This window comes from Carassius auratus, chromosome 3 (assembly GCF_003368295.1).
Source record: "Carassius auratus strain Wakin chromosome 3, ASM336829v1, whole genome shotgun sequence".
Taxonomy (NCBI): Eukaryota; Metazoa; Chordata; class Actinopteri; order Cypriniformes; family Cyprinidae; genus Carassius; species Carassius auratus.
The window spans coordinates 20,592,885-20,613,645 of NC_039245.1; the positions used below are offsets into that span (position 1 = coordinate 20,592,885).

The 20,761-nt window shown below is 37.0% G+C and overlaps 1 protein-coding gene and 1 pseudogene across 1 annotated transcript; one reads left to right on the top strand and one right to left on the bottom strand.

Annotated features, from left to right (window-relative positions):
* Positions 1-239: 239 nt before the first annotated feature.
* LOC113054381 (transmembrane protease serine 9-like) lies at positions 240-5,536 on the bottom strand. Its single transcript, XM_026219907.1, has 10 exons — positions 5,482-5,536; positions 4,401-4,421; positions 4,131-4,293; positions 3,754-4,025; positions 3,528-3,673; positions 2,815-3,130; positions 1,954-2,125; positions 1,615-1,871; positions 1,428-1,525; positions 240-635 (listed from the first exon to the last, which is right to left on the bottom strand). The coding sequence occupies exons 1-10, from the start codon at positions 5,534-5,536 to the stop codon at positions 240-242; spliced, it is 1,896 nt and encodes a 631-aa protein (XP_026075692.1).
* An 8,091-nt stretch (positions 5,537-13,627) lies between these two features.
* Positions 13,628-20,761, top strand: part of LOC113054388 (ras-related C3 botulinum toxin substrate 3-like) — an 8,025-nt pseudogene continuing 891 nt past the window's right edge.

Genomic DNA, 20,761 nt, shown 5'->3' on the forward strand with positions numbered 1-20,761 from the left:
CAAACATTATCAGCTCTGCACCTGTAAAATCATACAGTGTAATTGTACAGTGTAAGAACAACAGGCAGCAGCTTCATGGTCTGAGATAACAATAGAGATTGTAAATTTTCACATTTGTGTAGTAAAAGTGAATTATGTGCCCCACAAACTATTTTTATATTGTATGATTATGTAATCAGTCACATGAGGAAAATTGAAGACATCTATTATGTGTCTGAATACTTACAGTAACATTCATCTCAAGAGGTGTGGCCTAGAAAGATTTTAAGAACTGTCAGAACTGACAAAAGGACTGAAACGGTAAAACAGAAGGAAGAAGATGCTTGTGGTCCACTAGAGGCAGCTGGGATGGCTTGTTGGGATGGCTTGTTGGCCGCTGCACTTGTAGTTGAACTTGTGGAGTTTGTGGTTTTTGCAGGGAAGGAACCCACAACAGATGTCAGGAATGAGGCAAAGTTGGATGTTTTAGTGAAGACCTGGACATCTTGAGCGCGAGCAGAGCGGGATGCTCGAGTGCTGTTGCTGGAGCTTGTGTTAGAGCTGCTGCTGTTTGAAATGCTGCTCTGTAATGTCAAAACTGCAGCATGGATCCATGACTGACCCAGTTTACACATCAGCGGACCACCCTGATCACCCTGAGAGAGAATGAGAGAACTCTTTACTGAATGGTACAATCTTTTTTATTTATTTACTTTTATATTTACTTTTATTAAACTAGGATGCATCAAAAAAAGTTTTTTTTTTTTTTTTTTTTTTTTACATAATTGCTGTTGAAATCCTTCAAAAAGTATTGTCGTGTAACATAATAAGAAATGTTTATTGAGCAGCAAATCTGCATATTAGAAATTAGAATGATTTCTGGAGGATCATGTGACACTGAAGACTGACTGAAGTAATGATGCTTAAAAATGCAGCTTTACATCATAGGAATACATTACAATTATTTATTGTAAAAAATATTCCACAATATGACCTGTATTTTCTGTATTTTGATTAAAAAAAGTGAGCATAAGAGACTACTTTCAAAAACATGAAGGAAATAAAAATCTTAAAATCCCTCCAAATTTGTGTTAAGTTCCATTTGTAGAAATTAGTTAATTCAGTAGTTATCATGAACAATTTTAGTTTCAGCATTTATTAATGTTTGTTGTTAATTCATATCTGTTAATACAAACTCAAATGTATTAGTATATGTAGAAATTAACATTGACATAGCTTAATAAATGCTTTCAAAGTATTGCTCATATTAGTTCATGCTACCTAATGCATTAATAATAATGAATTAAACCTTACTGTAAACTGTAAATATACTTCCTTCCCAGAAGCCCCAGTTTACTGGTATTTAACTACTCCTTTTATTATACGTAAGTACTTATATCAAAAAATTATACGAAATGTTGTTCTATTTTTAAACAGACTTAACTTACCTCCTGTAAGTTCAAGGAACTTGTACAAATACTGTTGTTTGAGGATGAGTTTCCACAACTCACAACAGAGGTCTGGTATTCCTGAAGAGTCTGATTCACTACAAAAGGAAGAAAACAAATTAAGGAACATAAAAAAATATTAAAAACTCAGTTTAGCAATGAGCATAGTGTTTCAAAGCATTCACACCTCCTCCTGCTCCTGCGCCCCATCCCGCCGCCCAGCACTGAGTGTCAGCGCTGAAGGTATTGTCTCCCATGTCCACACATATAGGCTGAATGAAATTTGTGAGCTTTGGTGCGACAGCCAACTGCAAGACTGCAACATTGTCACCCGTACTGTTGCTGAGTGTGATATTCGCCACTTTTATAGAGACCTCATTGGGGTTGGAGCTGTTCTGATTCAGACGGCCCAGGATCACGGTCCAGTCAGAGGCATTGGTGGATCTAAAAAAAGGTAACTCTGTTGAACAAAATCACTTTGGTTTCTCATCAAATATTTTTGTTTCAGGTGTTTAAGTGGTATTACCTGGTTAAGCAGCTGGCAGAGCTCATGACAAACCGTTCAGCAATCAGCGTTCCTCCACAAACGTGACTGCCGTTAAACTGCAGGCTGGCCATCCATGGCCAAACACCAGGAGATACGAGGGAGATGTTTCCTCCAACACGGGTGTTCAGTTTGGCACTTCCACACACTACAGCTACAGTAACAAAGAGAAAGGGAATGAATGGCCAATTTAATCAGTGAAACACTTACTTAATTCTTTCATACACTGACATTTAAAAAAATAAAACAGTCAGAAATTGCTAGTGAATTTCACAACTAATTAGAAAGTAAACAGCAAATAACTTTAAATTAAATGTACAATTTTGAAGCATAAAGACTGATGTATTTTCTTGTAAAATATATGCCAATAATTTTTGTCAGATTTATACAGTTTCTTTTATTACAGTTGATAGCTGAACACAGTTAATAGATTAAAGAGCTAATAAGTAAATAAAATTGGTATACTTGAGCTACATAGTCATGCTCCATTAGGATAGAAAGGAGAGTAAGGTATGTCGCAGAACAGGCATTCTGGCCATTGATCGAATAAGTACGATTTTCAAGTTCTGTTTCTGCTTTTATTGTAACTCTTAATGATGAGATGACAAATAATGAACTTCAGAACAAGAAGGACTCCATGACTAGGAATAACGAATACAGTTTTCGGGTCCAAACCTCCACTCCACTCCTTTTAATGTAAGAATAGAATTTCAACAGTTGTTTATGAGCACTATTTATGTACAACTTTAACCTGTTAAAGGTCCTAGGACATGTAACTAAATGGACAATATGTATGCATGGCTTATTGGGAATGTACAGTAATCTGACTTGATAGAATCTTACGTGCAACGGTTGTAGATGTAGTTGTAGTTGTTGTTGTTGTAGTTGTAGTTGTAGCTTTAGTGGTGGCAGTGGTTGTTGTGATTTCAGGAACACCTTTACAGAATATTGCCAGGTCACCGTCGGTACCATTGGAGGTGAACGTAACAAAGCCTGGCTGGTTGGTGGTGATCTGCTCATTGATCCAGTTCTGGTACTGAGACACTCGGGCATACACACCGGGCAAGTTAGCTAAAGCACAGCTATTGCCGAAGCTCACAACTCCAGACTGGACCCAGACTGAGCCCTGTTTGCTGACCAAAGGACCACCAGAATCACCCTGTATGATGAAGAACAGGTAAGTGACATGTCCTGACTTGTAACATATTCTGCACATTCCAATTTGTAAACAACATATTGCCTTTATATCATACTGCTTCTCACACACAATATGGATGGGTATTTTATGAAAACATAAAGATATATAGCTGCCTTTATATTTTGAGAAGGGGATCTTTCATATTTGGGATCCCGTGTCATTAAAAAGATAGAAAACCCCTGATCTATACAACAGTCTCAACTCTTCTTCTTAATTTAACTGATGTATACAATATAATAAACTGACTGTGCAGGCAAGATCTCAGATATTTAAGTTTTGCAATGAACCGGACAGTGTTTTGAAAGTGATTTCAACCCATCAAAACTATGAAATAACCAACATGGATAGAAGATGTTACCTGACAGGAGTCTTTCCCTCCTTCTAGTGCTCCGGCACATATCATGTTGTCTGTGATTGTTGAGACTCCATTAAGACACTTACACTGCCTGTTTCCAACAACAGGCACTTCCACTTCCTGTAGAGTTTGCGGTGAGGGCAGGGAAGCTGTGAAAGACATTCAATGATCAAATCTGTAATAATACAGTATGTTGTGTATGATCAAGGTTAGTAAAATTAAAACCTACTGCTTGTCCCTATTCTCCCCCATCCGGTGACCCAGCTTACAGTGCGGCTGAAGAATGTACTGTTTGCTGAAGCCAGACAGACTGGTCTGATATAGTTCGTAAATGTCACCGGTGAAGACAGATGCAGAAGAGTGATGTCGTTGTCATTAGTGTTGCTACTGTAGCCTGGATGTTTTATGATTTGAGAGACACTTCTGGACACTTCGTTTTCATTTGTTCCTTCCTGTGTCTGTCGCCCCAGGTACACAGTTAGGTCACTGGCTGAAGTAATTCTAGAATTTGGTGGGAGAACAAGTGTAAAGCATTCACCACATCCATTGAATGATAAGTATTTTTAGTTTTTTATGCAATGGCAAGGGTTTCTCTATGATAGTTACTTTTCAAAGCAGTGAGCTGCAGTCAGAACCCATTCACTGTTGATGAGTGATCCACCACAAAAATGGCTACCGCCCGTGTGAAGACTGGCCTGCCACGGCCAAGCACCAGCTGGTGCATTCTGTCCTCCAACTATCCTTGTGTTGAGAGGTGTTCTGCCACACTCTGACAGTGACAAAAGCAAATTAAACACAGTTTAGACAAACAATTGGTCACACAAACATTTTGAACATGATTTGGCTATTTAAATTATGTGGTGAAAAACTGGTTACCATTCAGTTGTGCATCACATCCTAGAAAACAAGAAACATGTTCAGTTAATTATGACTTCAGGTCAAAAAACACTGTATATGCAAAATATAATACTTTTTTTTCTATAAAAGAAAGCAAGTGTGTTAGTCAAACTGAAATTAGCTATACAATAAAGGCTAAAAGTTTGGAAAGATTTTTAACGTTTTTTCTTTAAAGAATTTTAGAGTTTTAGCAAGGCTGCATTCATTAGATAAAATTTTTTACTAAATCTTATTAAAATGTAAAATAATAGTTTTCTACTTTAATATGATATAAAATATAATTTATTCTTTGATTGCAAAGCTAAACTTTCAGCTTCATTACTCCAGTCTTCAGTGTCACACGATCCTTCAGAAATCATGCTGATATACCGATTTGCTGCTCAATTAACATTCATCTTCTACTTATTAATGTTCAAAACAATCGTGCTGCTTAATATTTTTGTGGAAACACTACCATTCAAAAGTTGTGGTGTAAAATAAATAAATAAACAAATAAATAATAAGGGACAGTAAAGACATTTAAACCATTATACAATATTTGCATTTCAAATAAACACTGTTCCTTTATATTAATAATGGTTCTTATCATTATCACTGTCGAAAACAGTTTTTGCTGCTTGATATAGAAACGGCCATACATTTTTCAGGATTCTTCAGTCTATAGAAAGACATAGACCACAAATATGCCACAAAAATATCAAGCAGAAAAAACTGTGTTTTTAACAGTGATAATAATAAGAACCATTATTAATAATTGATTATAAATAATAACTAAGCAGCAAATCAGTATATCAGAATAATTTCTGAAGGATCAAGTAACACTGAAGACTGGAGTAATGATGCTGTACTTTTAAAAAATATTTTTTTAATGTAGTGCATTTTAAAATACATTCAAATATAAAAATAGTTGTTTAAATTGTAATATTTCATAATATACTGCTGTTTTTACTGTTATTTCAAATACTTCAAACATTTGACTTGTAGAGTACATAGTATTATAGTTCATAAAAGTTATACAGTTCTTTATCTTTAAGTAATAATATCTAATAGAAGAGTTTACCTCTCGTTAGGAGAGCGATGGAAAATGCTACACTGAATATGTCGATCATCTTCATCACTGCAGTCGCAGCACAGCTATGATATCTGCTCTTAAATATCCCTGTTAACCTGTTTCTACACACCCACATGCTCTCTCATCACATTTAAACAAGGAATGCCTCCGTCACATTCAGTCTGTAAACCCTTTCATTGTTCATGCGTGTTACTCATTAAGCAACCTGTGTCTTAAAGTGAGAAAAGGGACAGGCTGGTGACTCTCAAGCAGAGTTCTCACCTGTGCAAACTCTGAAATCTGAAACTTGTTAAACATGTTAAAATAAGGTTAACATTAAAATGTTCGTTTATTGGTAATAGTTTTTATAACCTTGAGTAGATTGACTAAATGTGCTCAAGGTGCTTTTCAATCAGATTTTAAAACATGTAGCTATAAGGTGGATTTTTTTGGAATTTGTGCAACATCATTCATATGGAAACAAACACTTTTTAGGACCAAAAAAGCATGAAGTTCCATTAATGGCCACTTTCCTAAATCTAACCATACCAATATCACCAGTTAAACACCAGTTCATCAAAATGTAAACTAGTTCCTAACTGCCAAGAGAATGTGTTGCATTTTCCTGAAAACCTGTAATTGTGTTATTTTTATATAATAGCCTATTTAACTGTATACTGTGAAATTGTAGAGATGAGTTACAGTAGCTTAAAATTAAATTAGTTCATGCAGTGACCTACAAATGTCAGGCATAAAAGATCATTTGACTGTTACAAAAAAAAAAAAAATCGTCCCTCATTCTTCCGTGAAGGAATTTGTTTTTTAACTGTGTGATCTAATTACAATAGTATTTTGCCAACAAAAGCGTGAGTCACATACAGCAGAAATCACCTGCTCATAGCCGGAGGAAACAAGTTGCCTCTGGTAAAACGAAATAGCCAAAAGCTAACACTGCTGTAATAAAGTAATACATTTGTTTTTTAATTTTGCATTGTTTGTTTCACATTTTTAATTCAAACTAAATTAAAAACACAGCCTAACGATTCCAGAAAAGAATTACAATAATAGAGTGACAGTATAATGTCAGAGTTCCCACCTAAATCTAAAAAAGTATATTTCCTTGTTTCTACTTATTATAATGACACATTTTCAATAGTCAGTCATGATTAAGTCATTAATGAGTCATTTAGTTGAGATGATTAATGCTCACTATGCCGTTGCAAAAGGTGAGGTTAGATTATGGATGGTAGAATACTGTGAGAGCATAACTGCTGTATAATTATCAAGTTCAATATTACAATGCTATTATGCTCAACGGCAGGTTAATTCCAGATGTATAAAAACCCAGCTAGAGGTGTAAACCCAGAATGAGATGTTTTTTAAATTACAATACTTTGCTTATAAAATAATTAATTAGGCAATGAATCAGTGCAAGAAGGATGTTTAAATCACGTGCACAGTACACCAAGATCAAACAACTGAATCTGTAAATATCTAGTCAAACTGGATCTTTCTAACCTCAAACTATGTTTGTTTTTAAATGAGTTTAATTGCTTGTTTGCAATGCAATTATGGAATGTAGTGCTTTTCAGAGCTGCTCTTGAGCCTTTTTACGGTAGGTGCTGCGGCCGCCCCATTGAGTTATTGACTAAAGAATGAATAAGGGTGTGTTATCAGGAAGGCTTTCGAAATGTTGGAGGACTGAGAAACACCTTGTATCTTAATTCCAGTCATTAAATTAAAACAACAACATGCAACGTGTGTGTCATTTCCCAAAAAAACTAAAACCAATTAATAACTACTCTCTCTCTCTCTATCACTCTCTCTCTCTCTCTCTCTCTCTCTCTCTCTCTCTCCCTGTCTCTCTTGTAACACTCCAAAGAGAAAAAAAAAAGCTTGAAATTGCATCACATGACCCCTTTAAATCATGCTAAGGGCTAGGGTTGGCTAATGATATGTAACCAGGCAACAACTAGTTTTGTTCATGTAACGGAGGCCAGCGAGTAGTGCTGTGCAGGTAAACCTCACTCCAGACAGATGCTAGTGGCTGTAGGCATTTAGCCTCCTTGTTAGTGCGTCCGCCTCCCATGCCGGAGACCGGGGTTCGAGCCCCGCTCGGAGCGAGTGCGAGGAGCATCAGAGATGCTGGTGAGAGGGGTTACATTGGTGCCGTGACCCGGATGGGAGTGAGGTTTAAGGGGGGTGATTGTAACGGAGGCCAGCGAGTAGTGCTGTGCAGGTAAACCTCACTCCCCGATCTCAAGAGACGCACTAGCGACAGCCCCGCTCGGAGCGAGTGCGAGGAGCATCAGAGATGCGGGTGAGAGGGGTTACATTGGTGCCGTGACCCGGATGGGAGTGAGGTTTGGGGGTGAGTGTAACGGAGGCCAGCGAGTAGTGCTGTGCAGGTAAACCTCACTCCTCGATCTCAAGAGACGCACTAGCGACAGCCCCACTCGGAGCGAGTGCGAGGAGCATCAGAGAGGACCCGGGTGAGAGGGGTTACATTCATCTATAAGTATTGTTACTTACCAGTAACAGAAACTAATAAGTGTTGATCAGGCACGTCACACTCGTTAATATCCTGAAACTATGGTTACGTTATATATTGTTTTTTTTATGACTGCAGGAGAGATAAACACATTTTTGTTTCATTATTTGTGGGGAATGTGAGGTCATGGTCACAGCTGAGGAAAGTCAGTGCCGCAGGGAGTTAGATGCATACAGGGTTTTTTTTTCTGAAAAAAAAAGAGTTTGGTTCTAATTATTCATACAATTATCTATATTGTAACATTTTCTCAACAAAAGGGCGAGGTATGCACAGCAGGCATCAAATGACTAACAGCTGAGTAAAATTAGTCATAAATTCGGTAGCAAATGTTGAAGATGTGGCTTTATGTAGGCTAACTTTAAAAATAGCTTTTGCTGGTAGTATTTTATGATCAAGCAAACAACCAAAAATACCACCAAGCACTGTTTTCCAGGTTTTTTCATCAGATATCTCCTAGGTTAGTCATGCACAACAGATGAAATGCCATTAAGGAAACTGTTCACTATGAATAAAAGAGATCATCTGTGAAAATCCAATGCAAAGAAACAATAACAACCCGAGAGAAAGACTGAGAGGAGGAAGATGACGAAGAAGAAGAAGAGAAAGAAGATGAAGTACAGAAGGTGTTAAAGAAAGAAAGCTCGTGTAAGAAGAGAGGAAGAGGACAGCAAGGTGGAGGAGGAGAGAAAGAAGACCCAGGATCTTAAATGAGATAGACAGATTCAGTTCAGTCAAACTGACTGTGTTATGAATCATGATGGGTCTATTAGTGCAACCCCAGCCCCGAACAGTTTTTTCTTAGTGTGAAGTATACTTCAATAAAAAAAAGCAATTTCTAAAAATACATTTTAAGCTCCAATTCTTGCTATCAACAGATTTAAATGTTAAATATTATCATATTTCCATATAGAGTGTCACTAAATTCATTTCAAACATTTTTGAAGACAAAGGAGAGGGAGTGGTCATGGTGAAACATCTCTGAATGTCCTGAATCTGCTCTGTACAGGACATCCAGACTGTGGCATGTACGGTCTCAGAGAAATTCACAAAAATATAATTTCCTCATATGAGGCCGCAGGGTCTTAAGAGGATACTAAGAAACTAGTTAATAGACAGAATTGGTCCCTATACTAAAGAGTTACCAAAAACTTTTCTATTATAAAGAAGCTTTTGTGGCTCTCTGGTGGTGGATCTTCATGGAACAATCACTGATAATAAAGAAACTGTATTTTTCTTTTTCTTTCAAGGGATCTTATGCTTATTTTAAATCATAGAAAAATATGTTTATGAGTTTCAAAGTTCAGTTTAACATCTTTTGATTGCTAGAAGCTATTTAATTATAAGTCTTAAGGATAATATGTTCAAAAATGTCAAACAACTGTAAAAAATGGTAACTCTAGCTGGAAATACTCTGGTATTTTCTGTTCAGTTTGACATCTGTACCTTTGATAGGTTTCTTTATAAAGTTTTTGCAGCAAAATTTCGAAAATCTCGATTGTCTCTTGTTTTTAAATTTTCAAGCTAAAAAGGTGTTTACTTTTTACTTTTGAATACTCATTTTCAATTAAATATGGATAAATTTTTGGCTAGGTACTTAATTTAAATAAAAGCTTATTTTACAGTCCTGTTCCTCATCACATAGTTATTGTAATTACTATAATAAGTACATAGTATATGTATACTATGTACTTATTATAGTAATTATAATAACTATTTGATAACTAGGTACTAACCCTGAACCTACCCCTAATCCTAACCCTACCCTATAGTTACCTTGTATTACAGGAACTTTCTTAGATAAATACACTATAAGTACACTATAAGTACATGTTAGTACACATACTGTAAAATAAAGTGCAACCAAAAGTTTTGACGTGTACTAAATTATGAAACGATTTCTATGTCTGTGAGCTGTATAGTGACATGACATGAAAAGATTGACAGCTAAATGATTTTAGGTGAACTATGCCATGGGCGACAAGGTTACATACATACAAAAAAACAATCCACAGCTTGATTGCCAACCCGAGTGGGTCAAAGTGTGTTTATTTCATCAGATTGTAAAGCTTTTTAAAACCTAAAACACTGTCTTTTGTTACAGTGCAATGTAGATGCACTCGCAGGTAGACACTAAACCTGTTTGTCCTGTCAAACACACATCCACAAAATACTGTATTCAAAACAAACAAATGCCAGTGTTTCTTTGGAATTACGTCATTAGGTCTTGACAGTGACTGCTTGTGTAAAAAACACTCACTCTCTCATCTTTTTTTCTCAGGTAAGTGTTTTAAGTATGTCTGGAAGCAAGTTTTTTTGCCTTGTATATTGGTTGGTAAGTTGTTGTTTTTTTTTATTTTTTATCTCAAATCAAAGAACATTTACATATGGTTCATTATCATTATTTTATTATATCAATCCAGTCACATCCCTAAAAGACTTCATGTGAATTATCACTTTTTATTAGAGAGACAGTGACATACAACCTACATTGACAATCCATTACAGTAATGTATTCAGAACATTATTTTTCACATATTTTTCATGATAAAAATTTCTCACTGAAGAAGTCCTCTGGTTGTACAAGTAGAACGAGGAAGAAATATTGTATTTCAAAAGCAATAGAAACAAGAAAATCATGTGGAGAATCAAGTTTGAGTATCATTTGATGAAATTTTGATTATACATACTAGGTAGTTTGTTTAAGGGTGTGAGCAAATCTTTAAAAGAAAAAGTTGTCAGGTCTACTCTACTTCCATCTAGAGGACAAACATTTAATCTGCATCTAGAGTTACATGAGCGTGAGCTCAAGTACAAACTGACTCTCAGTAGTTACATCTACCAAGCATTCCTCTGACACTGAGCTTTTAGATATTTGCATCTCAATGATTCATTTATTTATAAGACAGGTGAGATAAAGAGAGAATTTGTTGAATGTTTAAGAGAACAGAAAAATACAAATATCCAGAAGCAAGGAAGGAAGGAGTGACAACAGATGAGTGAGGCAGAGGGGAAGTGTGACAGATCATGCTTCCCAGACTTGGCTCAGTTCCTGTTGTGGTGGGGTGGATCACGGATTTTCTCCATGTAGGATGAGGGAAATGACCAAGGATTTCTTTTTCCTGATTAAACAAGCATGCCTGCGCCTTCTAAGCCTTTCCTGTCTGTACAAAGGAATTTGTGTGTGTGTTTGTGTATGTGTGTGTGTATGTGTATACATATTTAACCATATGGGAAAAATACTAGCCCTAAATGTGAACTAAATCTGACAAAACCTTCCGTTGGGAGCATCCAAGTGTGTATTTTTAAGAAAAGTAAATACTGTTTTGTATCTAATAAGCCTAAAGTTTTTGATATTAGTATTACTGCTTTGTATACTAATATCATATAATATGTTTTGGTGTACTTTACAATTTCAAAGTTGTTTTTAGATTATTTTTTTAGATTTTAAAATGTAATTTGTTTCCTTTTTTTAATGGCAAAGCTGAATTTTCAGCAGGCGTTACTCAAGTCTCTCATGATCCTTCAGAAAACATTATAATTCACTGATTTGTTGCTCAAAAAAACATTTATTAATATAAATGCTATTTTATTGTTATTAAATTACTTATGTACTAATTTCTTGTTTATTAAACTGTTGTATAAAAGCAATATCACATTCACGATCATGCTGTTGGTCAGAATATCTATGTGATTGCCTGCAGTCTAGTGTTAACATTATTATTCAGAACATCAGGATATTCAGAGCAGCACTATTGATTGTATGATATTGCTCAATTATATACTGATATGAGATACATAGAGATGCATATATGAGATAACAAAAAATCATTGCTTGTTGATGAAATACAGAGAATGAAAAATGTTTTGCATCCCATTTTATAAATTTTTCACAGACCTATAAATAACATTTAAGACTGATATTTATACTCTTAAAGGGGGGGGGGGTGAAATGCTATTTCATGCATACTGAGTTTTTTTGGTTGGATTCCCATGCTAAACATGGACAAAGTTTCAAAAATTAAGTTGTATGTTTGAAGGAGTATTTCTGTTCCAAAAATACTCCTTCAGGTTTGTCACAAGTTTCGGAAAGTTTTTTCCGAGTATGGCTCTGTGTGACGTTAGATGGAGTGGAATTTCCTTATATGGGTCTTGAGGGCACGTCTGCCGGAAGAGCTCGCGCTCCCTTATAGCAGAGCACTGAGAGGCTGAGCACAGACAATCACTGATCAGAGCGAGAGCGTCACGAAATGTCACAAAAGGAGTGTGGTTTTGGTTGCCAGGGCAAGACAACCCTGCACAGATTACCAAAAAAAAAAAAACAGCATTAAGGGACCAGTGGATGGACTTTATTTTTACAGAGCATCAACAGAGTTGTGCAAGTGTTTTTGTTTGTTCCCTGCATTTCGAAGATGCTTGTTTTACAAACAAGGCCCAGTTTGACGACGGATTTGCGTATCATTTATTTCTTAAGGATAATGCAATCCCAACGAAAGAGGGTCACGATCGTGTGTTGGAACCACAGGCGGTGAGTAAAACTGCTTAAAATATCTCTGCCTCCTTGTTAGTGCGTCCGCCTCCCATCGGAGACCCGGGTTCGAGCCCCGCTCGGAGCGAGTCGTTGCTGCTGCTGCTCTCGTTCAGTTTCAGCCTCTGGATCTGATTCTGGATCATAAATAAACGGCTGAATCTGACTGTTAGCCATGGTTTGTTTTGGATGATGGTTTTTTCCTCACGGTAATGTCACAGCTTCCAAACGCTCTCAACACAAAAGCCTACTGGGGCTCGTGATTCTTTAGCTCCGCCCACACGTCACGCCTCCAGTCGGTCGTATTTTTCCAGGAAAAATCGGTACAGACTATCTTTCTCTTATGAATATAATAAAACTAAAGACTTTTTGGAGTTATGAAGGATGCAGTACTACTCTATAGGTACTCATGATTAACAGGATATTGAGTGAAACCGAGCATTTCAGAATTCATACATACAAATGAATTCTGAATAATAAAGGTTTCCCAAGCTTGCACAGTGATGCCAAGATTTATTCTGGTTTCCCAAACGAACCTTTCAATGAACAGTTCTAGAAAGACCATTTCTTTCTTAGAACAAATAACACTTTAATAATCTAAAGAACATTATTCTGATATAAAGAATCTTTTTTGCAATGGAAAGGTTCCATGGATGGAACCATCAATGCCAATAAAGAACCTTTATGCTTAAGAGTGTACAGGTTTTCCAGGACTGTGGGAATATGACATCTATATCTCATCTCTAAGAATATGAAAAACATGCATGCCTCACAGAGATGAGTATAACTCAAAATCATACACATTTCTCTCTCTCTCTCTCTCTCTCTCTCTCACACACACACACAGACACACACACAGCCAAAGCAGCCATTTCATTTATACACAAACTGCATGTAGCTGCATGTTCTCAGCACAGCATATTGCTGCAGAATCTCACATGAGCATGTCACACTCACATTATGGCTGCTCTGCTCTATGGTTGCCAATGGTGACAGAAGCTTCCTCTCAGGCATGAGCGGGGCTAGGCATCAGGGGGTCATACCATAGAAACAGAATAAGCTTCAGATCATTGGGTCCCATGGCCCAGTGCTGGGAGTCACGTGGTACCACTGTGACCAACCCCCTCCTTCCTCTCCCTCAGAATCCACACGAGTGGGGGAAGGGACGGAGAGGAGGGAAGTTGGGAGAGAACGAGGGAGGGTTGAGTTGGAAGCATGAAGGCAAGGTGAAAAGTGTGAAGCAAACAAGCGAGTGAGAGGGAGTCCCATATCCTCCGGAGTAACAGAGAAGAGGAAATCATAGCCATAGCCCTGACCCTGTGCACATAACCTGGAGAAAAGGATCACAGTGTAACTACAGAGACAGAGAGAGAAAGTGACATAGATAATAGGAACAGTCCGGAGCACTGGACTGGATATAAAAGGCTGTCAGAGAGGGAATGTATCTTGGTGGCTCATCTTCAGGAAACCTCCCGGCTATGTAAGGAGGTCTGTGGATTTTTGTAAGGATTGCATAATTAGGGAAGATTCTTTGGGAATATTACACTTGGAAGCCGGGATAGTGTGCCATGAGTGGGAACAGGAGGCAGAAGAGGGATTGCTGAAGCATGGAGCAGGTGAGTAATACAGCATGTGTACAATTAATTACACAGAACAAACATGTTTCCTATTTCATGACGGTGATGCTTCGGGCAAAAGCAAATAGCACAGCTGGATGCTTGCGACAGTTTCTAACAGCTAAAAAATCCTTAACACTACTGTGTGAATTACTTTTTATGTTTTTAGCTTATTCTGTTCATGATTTTTTTCTTTGTGATGATGATGTAATTCAAAGAACATAATTTCATATATAAAGGGTGTTGGTATCAGAATCACTATTTGATTTGAATATAGCCTTTTTTATTTGCCATATCCCTGCTTAAAATCAGATATGAGTAACCTTATACTCTGCTTTGCATGACAACAATGCATCTAAAAAACTAGCATGCAGATACCAGTCCAGACAAGTACATCATATTTGATAACTGCAGATTTAGGGAAGCATTATACTGAAGTTTAGGGGATGGCGCTTGAATAAGATGACAGATTTTTTTTTAAGTTTAGTCAAACTTGATTAATCCCTATGGGGAAATTACTAGTAGGGTTACACAGCCGCTTCTGTAATCACACACACACACACACAAAACCCTGCTAAAATATTGGGAGACAATAAACAAGTAATATTTCTCAAACTCAAAGAGCTCAAAATATTCATAATGTTTGATTCACATACACAAACATTTTTTTAGACACCACTAATATATGTTCTTATTTACACAAACTGTATAAATACACAATTGAAATGTATGACAAGCAGCTGCATTTCTTTCCAGATGCTTTCTATGCAGTGACACTAAAGAGAAACAAGGATGCTGATTCTCTGGGCTGAATTTGCTGCCTGAGCATTACATCACAGTCTCAATAGTCTTGCTCCTTTGGGACAGGGATGGGTGTGAGAGAGACACCGTGACACTGCATTATGCTTTTGTTTGCATTTCAGCCACGTCTGAATGCCATTTAGCCAAATATTTATTTCCTGAACAATCTTCCCCTCTCTTTAAGCGGGTTGCATGCTGTTTTTCCCGCTCTCCTGAGATGAATTATTCATGCACTCATTCAGAGGGGGACACGGCACGTCCTCAGCCACGTCTTGCACGGGCCTAACGTCACTAACCAGGTGATGTCATCCCCATGCAATAGTAAGGATGTCACTGAGTAGGACAGTTGTTTTATTACATTGTGTGAATATGTGTGAGAATATAAATACTGTATGAGGACGTGTGAATTCACAACACATCAAAAATAGCAGCACCACTTGAACATGTTTGTCATTATATTCATTTTAAGGCTGTTTAAAACAACATTTAATATTAGCTTTATATCGGTGGGGCATTTAATGTATATAAAATCAAACATCAGTTTTTTGAGTTTGAGAAAGCGATTCATGTCTGTTTCAAGACATATTTATTTGTAACATGCCTCCTTAGTTTGATTTGTGCTAATGTTTTGGTGCGGATGTTTCACATAATATCTCAGATTCCTATTTCCCCTGTAGATTGACAGTGTTTGACATTCAGAAGTGTCTGGATGGCCACTCACATGTAATTGAGTGTTTATGAGAGGAATAGGAAGAGACTTTATGGGCAGAGAAGATCAGTGCTGAACAGGGACCCGATCTTATCTCCAAATGTCTGTTTATTTGTGTAAATGCATTGTCATGGAAAAATGCCAACAGGCCCTAATGACAAACTAGCCAAACAACAGACCACCACGGACTGAGAGTAGCAGTAAGTCGATACTATAGGGAACAAAAGTCAGTAATAACACATCTTTACTCTTATTGGTGCAGGGAAGCATAAGGTAAAATATGCTTTAAATACTTAACATTCCCACTATGATACAGTCCAGTGTGTGTGTGTGTGTGTGTGTGTGTGTGTGTGTGTGTGTGTGAAGGTCGTTTCATCGATCAGGTGTATGGATGGAATGACAGTAAGAGCAGCTGGCTCTTTGAGCACAAGTGCAAACCAACTAAAAATAACAACTGAGTTCAGCCTGATGGTTTACTCTGATCCGTTTGGAGCTCATTCTTCTCTTGTCAAAAAAACCTGTAAGTTATTTTATGGTGTGTATTAAACAGGCCCATGAGCCAAAACACAGCTGCAACTGTAGTCAGTAATGCAGAAGCAAAAAGCTACGCATTTGTAAGAAACAAATACATAAGGTGGTATAACTTTAAACTGTTGCTTCTGGCTAAATCCAAGTCCATAATCCATATTGATTCTTCCTCAGCACCAAAGCTGATATATTTGTTTACAACTATTTTGGACTGTTTTTGCTTGTAAATAGTGCCTGATCTGTGCATATTTCTCTCCTGATTCAGACAAGATGACTTTTTATATAAAGGACTAGATCGAGGACTCACATTTTAGACACAAATAAATAAATAAATAATTGAAGTTAAATAGTAAAAAAAATCCATTACAAATCCATCTTGTTTGAAATCTCATTCTGGTGGCACCCATTCACTGCAGATGATCCATTGGTGAGCAAGTCAAGTAATGCAAATACTTCCCTAAATATTTTCATTCAATATTACATGAATTACACCAACTACTGGTGTTATTGATGTAAGTTGCAAAAGGAGTCACTGTAAAAATCCAAACAGGTTGATAGCCTGTCTGGAATGAGAGAAACACAGACAAGGGGAGTGATACAAACAGTGACAAGTCCTAGTGCTGTTGGACTGACACATTACCAGTCTAATAAAATAATGGAAATCAGGAGGCCTGTCACATTACGGAAGTGAACGGCTTGTAAAAAGATCCTTTTATATACAAACAAAAAAATATATTATCTCTACCAGTATTTTTTTTTTTATTTCTTCCCTTGCTTTGACTTGGAATCAAGTTTTGGTTTCATCTTACATGAGATTCGTTTTCACCAAACTGTCTACGGGCCATTTTTGATGGGTCTAAGGAATGCCTACAAATGTACACAGAATCTCTGAATTACTGCACTGCAGTGTATTGAAAGAAAAACTGCAGATGCTCCACCAATATCAGCATTCAATCCTTCCAGATCAGCAGTCAGGCAGCAGCTGTGCATTTGATATTCTATATCTAGAAGACACTTTAGAAAACAAGCTTCCATTTGAAGTTGACAATAAATTCACTGCAATGTTCTTAAAGGGACAAACTTTAGGCAATAAAGGCTCACCACAAGACAAAAGAGAACACATGTTGTCTGGATGGACCTGTTTTCTCTGCTAATGTCTCAGTAGTTGATGTTACAGCTGGAGCTAATGATCTGTTACTTCATCACTGTCCACCATCCCGGAATTACTTATATGGGAGAGAGAAAGAGAGAGAGAGATTGAGAGTTTGTCTTGCACTCGTTTATCTCTTTCACATATTTTTTTTAATCTTGTCCCTTTCTTCTCATCCCTTTCACATCCAGAAGCTCATCTGTTCTGCCTCTGCCATTTATTTGATCCCTCTCGTGGCCATATTGTGACATTTTAGGTTTCCATATCATGTTGGTTAGATTACATGGATTATGGATTATATTTGGAGGGAGATTCATCCCACTCTACTGTTAGTGGGCAGATGGCTGAGGGTTTGTGTTCACAGAGAAAATGGCCTCATATAAGCAAACTATCTAAAAGCACTGCTAGATTTATAATGTGTTTTTTGTAGTTGCAGTAAATTATAAGGGAGGTTATGGGGCAAAACTATTGCTCTTAAATGGAGCATGGGTTGTCTGGCTTTGAAGAAACTGGCATGTACTTCTGAGATATGCTTTACAGATGATGCTCTTTCCAGATCTTAATGTATTTAACAGAGTCAGCTCACTGTAAAGCAATGCCTGGGACCTTTCTCATTTGCAAATGGCTGAACAGGATATATTTTTGTGAATGTTGGTGTCGGTGATGGCTCGAAGGAGATAATTTAATGAACTTTAACCCAAAAGTAGAGACAATAATGTTTCTTCTAATATTTGATATCTACTTTTGCTGTGCTGAAATAGCACATAATATTAAAAAAAAAAAAACTGTATTCATATGGCTGTGCATGTGTGGATGTTTTTGAACATGTAGAGGTCAGACAGAAGCATCAGCCCTTTGGTGTCTGACCTTTATCCCTGAGGAAGAGAAAGGAAACAGTGGTATATATGCTATACCACATTGTGAATTATGAGGAAACAGGACGTTAGTGCTCCCAAGCACCAAGAAATGGTCTCAGTGACCAAAAACAGTCTCAGTATCCCCATCACAGCTCATAAATAGAGAAAATGATAGTTTGTGTAACACAATACAGTACCATTCAGAGCATTTCCTCTCACTCCAGTTATTTTTACCTTTTAGTGCTTTCTTTTTCCTCCAGGGATAATTTAGCATAGGTTCACAGATGTTTCTGCTGCATAATCATATACACATACTATATTTAAACACTGCTTTCTAAGGGCCTCCAAATACATTAAATATTTATAGCACATAGTCACTCTTGTATAATTAGGTTTTTATCTTATTTTAGCTAAGTCAGATTTGAGTAAGGTTTAGCATGTTTCTTTCTTTCTTTGCCTGGTAATTTGTAAAACACAACAAAGCATGGCTTCTCTTCATGATTGAAGAAACTGAACATTGTAGATTTACGACAGGTAGTAGGGACCACAGAAGACATGGGGTCGAGAACCCTGTTACCCCTCCCTCCTTCTGTCCCAGACACATACAATGGGGTTCAAACTATATAGGAGTATATATATATATATATTAATCTGGGATTTAAATTTTTTTAATTTAAACTTGGAAATAACACAAAAGGCATTGGGATGATTTTTTTGAAAGTATGAACAAAGAAACATTACATAACATGAAAAGGTCATTTAAATTAAATGAAATTCAATTAAGATCAAGTGACTCTTTGTACAGATGATCAGATTGTTCTTCTTAAAAAAAAAAACTTCAAGATGCTCTTTGGATAATTTCAAATCATGCTGTTTCATATGACCGTTAAATTCAAATTTAAACAATGAATCTTGTGGACCTACAGCTCAAGTGCTGCTCTATATCAAAGCAAGTACAGACACATTCACAAACTCATGTAACTGTTATGCCGGTTAATATAAATTCCAATGTTTACTTAATTAGAAATATACAACATCTAGGCATTTTCATTATGGGACTCTATTTGAACTCTACTGTACATCTTCATAAAAGAATGGGAAAGAGCTACACAGATTGAAATTATAGTTATAACATTAGATCATTACATTAAAAACACACTAGTACACTGAAGTAAGTGTAGCTCCCGGGCCTTTTTTTACGAGCACTGCTTGGATGATGATGATTATGATGATGAGAGAAGCAGAGGACGAAGGACTCTGCGCAGCACTGGAGCCATATACAAGGTTCATTAAACAAATGTTTTGGTACAATGCATAACAGTGACTTTAACAATGGTACAATGCATAACAGTGACTTTAAGCCACATGAACATTTTGAGGCCAAAGGGCTTAATACGCAAAAGGGCAGCAGAATGGAAATAACCTACATGTGGCTGTGTTTGGCAGAGAGCTACAGTCTCCCAATCGCTCTATCTCCTCTTATCTTGTGGCTTGCAGGGTTATTGGATAATTTAATCTGGTTTTGGTGGTAAGAGAGGATAATGAGCACTGGAGGGGATTCTGAGTTAAACACACTCACTCACAAAAGCACGGACACATACACACCACGCATTAAAGTTACAAGTCAGAGGTTGGAAAGATTATTATTATATATTTTTACAATGTTTTTGAAAGAGGTCTCTTATGCTCACCGAGGCTGCATTTATTTGACCAAAAATACACTAAAAACTGCAATCTTGTATTTAAAAATAACAGCTTAATATTTTATAAATTTTAAAATTGAATTCATGTTTCTTAGATGGCAAAGCTGATATTTTTTTGCATCCATTACTCTTCATGTCATACAATCCTTCAGAAACATTATAATATGCTGATTTGATGCTCAAAAAAACATGTATATATATGCTACATAATTAGTTTTCAGTCTATACACATATATTGTTCTTTAATAGGACCACTGTGCTCAAAACTTGAAGAAACACCAAAAAAGGAGCTTGCAAAAGCCTGTCTCTTTTTCTTTCTGTCTCTCTAATGACAGCCACATGGGCTGCTGAGGCACTGAGTCAGTGGAAGGGCCCGGTGCACGTTCTCTGTGATTTCTGCAGCACCAGCAGTGTTTTCTCAGTGCCCTGAGGACGTGAAACTTTAAGGTGCTGGCTGATGGTCTGCAGCTTTCCAGAGCTCCCAAACTCTTCAATTCAATACAGTTCGGTTTAATCAACAAGACAGCGTACAAAAGAAAGCTTGTTTTGAGTTGCTTAACTTAATCTAAATGAGCAAAAAAGTGAGGTCACTGTTTGCCATGTCTCCAGGCAGCTTTGTCAATGTGCTGCCGGTCGGCCAATAACAATGAAGCCAGCTTGAGTCGACTTCCTATATTTTACTTGACAGTCAATTCACACCCAAGTCTTCCCGCTAATCAAACAACAACAAACAAAAACAGTCAGCTTCAGTTCTTTAGGGAAGTCAAGACTGAAGAAACACAACATGAACGCTTTTGTGAGCTATTTTTATTCACCGTTTCTGAGTAAGACTCCAGCATTGTATTTTTT